Source organism: Gouania willdenowi, chromosome 15, assembly GCF_900634775.1.
Source record: "Gouania willdenowi chromosome 15, fGouWil2.1, whole genome shotgun sequence".
NCBI lineage: Eukaryota > Metazoa > Chordata > Actinopteri > Blenniiformes > Gobiesocidae > Gouania > Gouania willdenowi.
Genome location: NC_041058.1, coordinates 3,682,071 through 3,691,676, shown reverse-complemented (window position 1 = coordinate 3,691,676; position 9,606 = coordinate 3,682,071). Strand labels below are relative to the sequence as shown.

At 33.7% G+C, this 9,606-nt stretch overlaps 1 protein-coding gene across 1 annotated transcript; it reads right to left on the bottom strand.

Moving 5' to 3' along the window:
* Positions 1-913: 913 nt before the first annotated feature.
* mtx2 (metaxin 2) lies at positions 914-7,218 on the bottom strand. The gene is made up of 10 exons (XM_028469353.1): positions 7,037-7,218; positions 5,544-5,591; positions 5,399-5,445; positions 5,155-5,227; positions 4,307-4,383; positions 4,036-4,128; positions 3,308-3,346; positions 3,085-3,210; positions 1,636-1,712; positions 914-1,140 (listed from the first exon to the last, which is right to left on the bottom strand). Exons 1-10 carry the CDS (start codon positions 7,074-7,076, stop codon positions 975-977), a joined length of 786 nt encoding a protein of 261 aa, XP_028325154.1. The 5' UTR covers positions 7,077-7,218; the 3' UTR covers positions 914-974.
* Positions 7,219-9,606: the final 2,388 nt, after the last annotated feature.

The window sequence follows — 9,606 nt, the reverse complement described above, 5'->3', positions numbered from 1 at the left end:
AAAAGCTTTTTCTGTGCAGCTCTAACGTCTAACAATGGCAGCTGGCGGCTCAGGAGCCACACACGGCTCTCACACTAAATCTGCGCACAAAATAACTCAAATTAAAAAGGAAGACAAAATCATGGACGATAAAAATTAGTCAGTTTTGTATTTTTGCTGTCATTCTATTTCTAGACAGTTATTTTTGTCACTTTTGTTTTTGAAATTATTTTTTATGCATTTTATTTTGGTGTAATTTTGTCAAATTTATGTTTTGTGCAGTATTTTCCTGTACAAGTATTTCTTAATTGACAGTGCGGTTTTTTTTCCTCCCTTTGTGTGTTTTTGGAGTCAAAACCAAAAATCACAAACGAAAAACCACAATCACAGAAATTACACAAACGGACAAAAATTAGACAAATTTACTCAGTTTTGTATTTTTTGCTGTCATGCTGTTTATTCTATTTTTGTCACTTTGTGTGTTTTTTAAATAATTTTGTATGCATTTTGTTTTTGTGTAATTTTGTCAATTTGTGTATTTGTTGTCACTTTATGCAGTGTTTTCCTGTAAATTTGTGTGTTTTTTCTCCCTTTGTTTTTGGAGTCAAAAACTAAAATCGCAAAAGAAAAAAAACAAAAAAAAAAACACAATATGACAGAAAAACACACAAAGAACAGAAAATACACAAAAATTACACAAAAAGTTACTCCTAACACACAAAACTGCAAAAACGGTGATTCCAAAAAGATACAACAATACAGAAAACCACACCAAATCACCCAAAATGTCTCATAACACACATAAAACCAGCCCTTTGTTCTTCTTCTGTTGTTTTTCCATGTATTAATGCTCTGATTGGTCATTATTCTAATGCTGACATGAAAGTTAATCACATGTTTGTGGTCATCTCCAGGTGATAAAAATAAGCATCAGTTTGTGCAGCTTTGATAATATTATTTATTAGTAAATGATGAGAAGGAATGAGTGGATGATTCTATGTTGATGAGCTTTTATCTTCAAAGTACGTCTGTTCGATGCGTCTGCAGAACGACAGCAGGTTACTGAAGCCTTTGATCCTCTCAGCCAGTTCTCCACTCGTTAGTCTGGTGGTGATGATGGTGAAGAGGTGACCAAACACCAGCGCGTCCAGCTCAGTGGGCCTGCAGCGCGCACACGCACACGCACACACACACACACACACACACACACACACACACACACTTTTGGTTTTCCTTTTGTGTATTTTTCGCTCATTTATTGTGTCTTTGTTGTCATTTTGTGTGCTGCTGGTGATATTTAGCATGATTATCATTTTTAACTAAAAATAAACATAAAAAAAACTAAAATTTTTTAATGTTTGTTCAATTGTTATTTTTCCTCTCTCTCTCTCTCCCGTAGCCCCTGCAGTGCCATCGTGTACTCCTAGGGGTACCCGTACCCCTGTTTGAGAAACACTGGCCTAGAGCGTCTGGTGTTTTAAACATAAGGGGAAACAAATATAGTATCCAACCACAAGGGGGTGCTAAAGATATGGTTTAGCTTCTTCTATAAATACATATTGTAAGGTAAACAGAGGTTCACCATTGGACAGTATACAATTATTATTAATAATAATAATAATAATAATAATATGAGGACACATGTAGAGTACGTACTGTTTACTGAAGAAGTACGGCTGCGTCCCGAGCCTCTGAGACAGAGCCTGACAACACTGACTCACATCTTCATAGACCTGACACACACACACACACACACACACACACACACACACACACACACACACACACACACACACACACACACACACACACACACACACACACCGTAACATGTTTAAAGTCTTAATGTCACGTAGGCATGTATATTGATGAGGGTTTAATGATTACGATGCTTTATCGATACGTTATTTTATTGATTCCCAAATAGGCTGAAAAACAAGTAATACATGAGTACAGAAAATAATACAGCCTGGTTTATTAAAATAAACATTAGGTTTATCAATATAAAGCTTAATTATTCACCGTTGAGAACAAACAATACTTAAACGTGTCCTCAATAAACAAATAATCAAATGAGTAAAAAGAGTCCACAAGTCAAATGGATATAATAATAATAATAATTTCACCTCATTTTTATCATTATCACACAACATTGGCCAATATATAAACCCCTTAACTGCTGAAACCAGCAGGCTGCTTTTATTGTGAAATGTACAGGTTTTCTACTACATCCTGTCACTGAATTAGCTTCACTGAAAAGTAGCCTGAGTAACAACACGACACACTAACCATTGTGAATTACTGCTATGTTATAAGTGCATAAAGAAACATGTTTTTAACTCAACATGACGTATGTAGAACTGACGTGCTGAGTCAGGTGTGCTATCATGAACACACACACACACACACCGTGAACACGCAGCCTCTGGCTTTCATTCACATTAACTAACCAAATTACATCAACATGAGTAAACACCAACAATATGACAAACTATACACAAGGTGGGTAATCACGCTTTCATTTACGCACACATAACTTTTAGTTGTTATCGTTTCACCACCGAAGCCACTCGTCAGCTCGTCAACAGCTTTCTGCGTTACACCTCGTTTAGAATATCAAGCTGATCTGATCTGACGTGAGTAAGTTCACCTCTGTCGTTAACAGCAGTGAAAAACATAATCCTCACACATCAGACATAGATAAATGAAACAACTGTACTTATTTATCTGTAACTTTAGGGACTTTTCTACAGCATCGCATCAAGCAGCTCAGCTCTGCAGCAGGTGTGTGTGTGTGTGTGTGTGTGTGTGTGTGTGTCTGTGTGTGTGACCTCATCACAAATTTGTGAGTGGGGTGCATTTGTTTCCAGTGGCGGCGCAGCCCAGGAACAATCGATAGCAGAAAATCATGAAGAGTTTTTGTTAGTGATTCCAAAAAATGGTCTGACTAAGAACCGGTTCCCAAACGAAAAAGGCTAACGATGCACATCCCTAACGTCACGTTAAATCTGATGGAAATTGAAATATTGGCTGAAATACAGGTCGTTAAAACAAGACAAAATAAGGTAAAGACATATAAATAATATATTGGAAACACAGGCCGACCTGCTCCAGGGTTTTTCCTCCCCAGCCAATGGCGTTCATCTTCCTACGAACCTCCCACTGCTTCTGATAGGCCAGGATGTTATTGAGGGGCCACGAGTAGGGACTGCTGTACCTGGGCCGAGAGATCTACACACACACACAGAGACGTGCACACGCACACACACGTCATTAGGAAGCTAATGAGGATTCATAACAGTCAGAATCTGCTGAGTCAGCTACACACCTCTGCAGCCGTAGCGTCATCGCACCACTGGATGAAGAGCTACACACACACACACATTTGAAGGAAATTTAAAATAAATGTCAAAGGAAATTTATTAAAATGTTAAAAAATAAAAATAAAAAGTAAAGCTGTTTTGAGAGTTTCCAAAACACATCTAGGAAAACATGTTTTCTCTTGTGTAAATTTGTTTTGTTTTTTTTAAATCGGTGTTTTAAGAGACAATTTGTCCATTTTGTTGCATTTTTGAGTCATTTTGAAGGACATTTGAAAATAGATTTGAATTAAAAAGAACTTTTTAAAAGAAATGTCAAAGGAAATGTATAAAAGGGAATGTAGAATTTTTTTTTTAATTAAGATGTCTTGAGAGTTTCAAAAACACATCGAGAAAAAAAAGGGGAAAAAAAGAAGGAAAAAAATTAGAAAAAAATATCTAAAACAAATTTAAAAAGACATTTTGAAATAAATTTTAAATAAGATATTAAACATTAAAAAAACACACATCAGGATAATTTTTTAAACAAATGTTAAAAAATATTTTGGGGAAAAACAATAATGTAAAGATTATGAGGAAAACTTTTTAAAAGACAAAACTGAACAAATGAAAAAAAAAACAAAAAACATTTACATACAGATTTAGAGAATTTTCAAAAATATTTTAAAAATGTATTGTTGTGTTCAGGTGTTGTTACTTACAATCAGTTGTGTACATGTTGTGTGTATGTTGTTACCTCCGCAGTGAGCAGCATGTTGTTGACCAGCTCCATGTAAGCTTTCATCTCCGCTCTCTGAACGTCATCGAGTCCGTCACTGAGGGAGTGACCCTGAACGCAACACACACACACACACACACACACACACACACACACACACACACACACACACACACACACACACACACACACACACACACACACACACACACACACACACACACAGAGCAAACATGTTCAGAGCGAGGGAGGGAGGAGCCAACGGTGACCTCAGCCAATCAGAGCTCACCTTAGCTTTGGTAAACTGTACGATTGGTCCGAGCTCCGACACCACCTGGTTTCCAACGTGGATGAACGGGATTTTACCTGCAGAACAAAATAATAACAATAACAATAACAATAACAATAACAATAACAATAATAATAATAATAATAACAACAATAATAATATTAATGCATTAAATTTATAAAATACAGCAGAAAACATCACGTTCAGCTTCAAAGATCAGCAGAAAAACATGACGTCACATGTAAATAATCAGTTTAAAGAAAGTCCTCAAACACACAGGGACTTTAAAAATTACTTTTTAAAAAAATGTGCATTTTCTATTAAATTATTTGAAAAAAATTTTTTTTTTTAATTTTTTAAAGAAATTTTAAAGAAAATATTTTTGGAAAATGTTCTAACAAACTTAAAAATTTTTTTTTTTAAAAACAAAGAGTATTTTTTAAAGACATGTTAAAAGACATGTGGAAAAAAATGTTTTGTATATTTTTTAAAAAAAAACACTTAAAATTGTTAAAGGAAATTCAGGAAAATAATATCTAAAAAAAAAAATAGAAAGTAAATTTGAACAATTTTGGAAATTTAAAAAACAAATTTTAAAGATGTTTTGGTGTAATTTTTTAAAAACACGTGTAGAAAAAAAACTTAAAAGGAATTTTTGAAGATATCTTTTAAAGTGAATTTAAAATGACCATATTTTGATAGAAACTAGAAAAAAAAAGACTCTTCAAACAAAAAAATGAATTTGAAAAAAGGGCAATTTTTCAAAATAAGGAAACAATGAATAATAAATCGAAAGTGTGGTTGATCTGATCAGTTAGTGAATGAATGCATCACTTCCTGTTTCTCACCTGATGGAGACATATATTCAGCATTGGCTCTACACACCACCTGCACCGGCAGCCCACACATCCTCAGGTAGGCCTGCAGGTCAACACACCTCAGTTACTGACCACACACACACACACGCACGCGCACACACACACACACACACACACACACACACACACACACACACACACACACACACACACACACACACACACACACACACACAGACGTTAATAACAAGTGTGTAAGAAGTGCAAAGTTCACCTGAACCGCGAGAGACGAGGCGCAGTCTGAGAGCAGGATCTGATCCTCTGCACAAAAACATCCCGTAATAACACAAGGATTATTAAACATATAGAAATCCTGGAGTCTGAGACATTATTAATTGATCCATGACACATTTACTTACCCTTCAGCGGCTGGTACAGGGTGGCATTCTCAGGCCACGGCTCAGCAGCTGTTGGTATAAACACACACACATTCATAAAAATGCAGAATTCACTTCCTGAAATAGAAATAACAATATTGGTATACACCTATCTATAAAGCAAGAAGTGTGTGTGTGTGTGTCTCAAATATCTATGTGGTTCAGGGACAGACAGAGTTGAGACTTTCAACATGGCTGCTGCTTGGTTCATAGGTGTGCGACGTCAGATTTGAATTATTTCATAAAATTGTCCACCAGGAATGAACAATTTGACAAAATTTTAGAACTGATGACATCATCGCTGTGGAATGAGTTTTTGTCACGCGGAACAGTTGGCCAGGTTAGAGGCAGCCTGTGGGCACACCAGAGCCAATCACTCTGTGGGCAGCGGGGCAGCGGGCGGACGGTGTCCGGCCGGGGGCAGCCTGTCCCAGGTGGAGCCGCCGCCCACGTGTGTGTTTAATCCAGAATTAAAGAGGAATTAAAGCTCCCATGTAAGCCATCCATGAAAATGCTACTTAACCTCCCACTTTTCTATAGATTAAAGATTAAATCGGGGCTTTCGCCATGTAATGTTATTACATACATTGAATTTGTCCTCTGCATTTAACCCATCCCTGAGGAGCAGTAGCAACACATACTTCCTGGGCACTGCACTAGTATCTAATAATTTAAAAACTCTAATAGCACATTAACAGTGTAATTATGACTCAAATTATCCTTCAGAATATCCTGATATTCTGAAGTAATTAGTTATAAGATTAGGCTTCATGCAGATTAAGGTGAAATGAAGGGTTTGTGTTGTTAATTATCATAATGAGAAGATAGATAATTACCAAAAACAAAAGGAGGATTTATGGGATTAAATAAGTATGTACTTCTTCTCACTCCTTTTCAGAAATGTAAACTGAAATTGTCGTAATGTTTTTGTTTTCTTTGTTCCTTGTATTCTGCTTGCATGTTCAAAAATAAATAAATAAAAAAATCACATCAAAATATGCATATTTACTATCTTTAATATTTCGGTTTCCTTGTTTTTCAGAATTTGTTTTACCCCCCTCAAAAAAATTATAAAGATTCAACACAACAAATCAAAGGTAAATAAAATGAGCAATACATGTTTTTTAAAAAAAAATGAAATCATTATTATTATTAATAATAATAATAATAATAATAATAATAATAATAATAATAATAATAATAATAATAATAATAATAATAAATACATCTGCTAGCTGCTCTTTCTGCAGGAAGTTGTGCCCATTCTTGTATTTTAATATAAAGCTAACATGTTAGCAGTGTCAAACTACTGTACACTTTATTAAAATCCAGTTTTTAAAAATATTCAAACACATATTAGCTTTAAACTGCTCAGGTTTGATTCGAACCTTTGACTCTGAGGGTTAGCTTGTTAGCTCGCAGGCTAAAGTTAGCTTATTAAACAGAATAAAAAAACAACACACAGACATAATCACCTGCAATCTGAGACACGAAAGCTTCCGCTGCCAGAGACATGTTTTATCTGCTCTGTTCTGTGTCTGTATCTCTGAGATGCGGTCAGTAGATGTCAGTCAGGCAGGTTTAAGGACAACTCAATGCACTCCAGGCTGCGTCAGGGTCCGTCACTTGTTTACTTCCGGTCGGAAAAGGCGAAGCGGAGGATTTTGTTCCACGTTACGGTTGAGCTTCATCGACGGTGGATCTTATGAGTGGAAATAACCAGTTTGGACTGATGATCACATTCACAATAATAAGGTAAGAGTTAAAAAAAAAAAAAACACATTCTTAGTTTAAGGTTTTAAAACTGGAGCTCGTACGCGATGTTTTCCGGGTTTTCTGTATCAAATGGCAACAAAAGCTTGTGATTGGTTCCTGTGAGAACCAATCCAGGACAATTTGTTCATTAAGTTTTTAAACACAAAATCACAGGAAGCGTTTATGATGAATAATTTATTCACACCATGACTTCCTTATTAACAATATTATTATACTTGGACATTTTTTTTAAATACACAAAATAAATTATTCAAAAATCAAACCTCATTTCACTGCCTTTCACAGTTTGTTTTTACAATATTTCAAATACCTTAAAATGCTAAATAATAATAATATTAATAATAGTAATAATGATAACAAAAGCAAAAAAAAAAACAAACTTGTTAAACAAAACAAAAATCTGTTTTCTACTGTACCATTGAATTATCCCATTTAACAGTCCTGTATATACAGTACGTATTATTTATTTTATTTAATATTTTTCTTTATTTGTGCGTTTTGTTTGTTTCTTTATTCTGTTCCTATGTATAGACTGAACTTGTGGTATTGATTTTAATTGCTATCCTATCGATTGTTCTGTTGATCATTGTATATTACATTTAAGTGCCTTTTTATCTGTAAAAAAAACAAAAACAATACAAAAACAAAGCAACAATGATCAGATTTAAATCTAATTGAGGAACGGGAATTTGTGGTACAAACGTTTCACTCACTATGTAAACCTGAAAAAGTGCAGAGACTTGGTCTTTGTATGACTTTATGTTAGCATGCTGTTATTATTTTCTTTTTAATAATGCTGTGATGACAGATTGGAGGACTAACATTTGCTGAACAATGATCACGAAAAATAGAAAAATATGTTTTTTCTTTTGTCTCAAATAACTTTATCATTACTATTCTACAATGTGTGGGTGCACATTTTCTGATATTTTTACAAGTTTTGAAGAAAAACACAGAAAATGATAACAACAATAAACAGAATGTCAACAATACATAAAAAAAAATACTCAAAACAACAAAAAATATGACAAAATTACACAGAATGTCAACCAAAATAAACAAAATGTCAAAAAAATGATTAAAATTACCATGAAAACATACACAATGATATAAAAAATGCACATAATGTCAACAAAGTACATCAAAAATGCACAAAATTACATAAAAACACACAAAATGACAACAAAAACCTTCAAAAATGATGACAAAATGACACAAAATATCAACAAATTGGTGAATTAATTTATGCTAGCATGCTGTTCTTATTTACCTTTTAATAATGTTGTCATTACAGACTTGTGGGACTGATATTTGCTAAACATTGAACAGGAAAAAAAAAAAAAAGAAATGTTTTTCTTTTGCCTCAAATAACCTTATTACTATTCTGCAATGTATGATTGCAAATTTACAATATTTTTATGAGTTTTTAAGAAAAAATAGTCACAATTGTTTCCCTTTTTCATTAAATGTTAAATATTTTACATATATTACCGAAGCTTCTGTTTGGTAACGCTGCATTACTGTCCATTGCCAGCTGGGGGCGCCCTCGAATTCCCTGTATCAAAGCTGGAAAGCTTTTGTTTTTTGTTTTTTCCTCTTTCTGACCCGTTTGCTCCTTTTTTTCAGGGTAGCTTTCCGTTTGTATGATATAGATACGCAATAGCATGTTTAAACACGTCTTAAAAAATAGATTTTGCTGACAGTTGTGCGTTTTTTGTGCACCATTAGCCTCAAGCTATCCCCCGGTTTTTGTGAAAATGTGCAAAAAAAACCACGGATGTCAGCAATTCTTGGTGCACACACGCATATTTGAATCGCCTCTTCTTGCTACGGTTTTATGGAGGTAGATTTGTGTCTATTATTCAATTAAAATAATAATAATAATAATGAAAAATAAAAAAAACACTTTCAATATCTATGAAAATATTTATTTTTGATTGGAGTAAACTTTTTTGATTGAAGTGATTTTTTGAATTTTTTTTTAATAATAAAGACACAAATAAGTTTTATTATTATTATTATTATTATTATTATTATTATTATTATTATTATTATTATTATTATTATTATTATTATTATTATTTTGCATTTACTAGTGCTCGTAAAGAATCTGTTTAAAGGGATTCAACATCTGCAAAATGTAAATTTGAGGAACTTTTTTAAAGTTGAAAAACTATTTGTATAATCACACATTTAAGAATTTCAGCACACAAAAAACTCAGTTTTTAAATGTATTTTTTTTTCCATTTTATCAAAAAAAGTTCTCACA

Excerpts from the sequence above, each read along its gene's own strand:
- mtx2 (XM_028469353.1), bottom strand. The coding sequence starts at position 7,076 with ATGTCTCTGGCAGCGGAAGCTTTCGTGTCTCAGATTGCAG. Across the intron at positions 4,384-5,154 it reads TGAATATATGTCTCCATCAG|GTAAAATCCCGTTCATCCAC; the intron begins GTGAGAAACAGG and ends TTTGTTCTGCAG. Across the intron at positions 1,713-3,084 it reads GAGGAAAAACCCTGGAGCAG|GTCTATGAAGATGTGAGTCA; the intron begins GTCGGCCTGTGT and ends TGTGTGTGTCAG.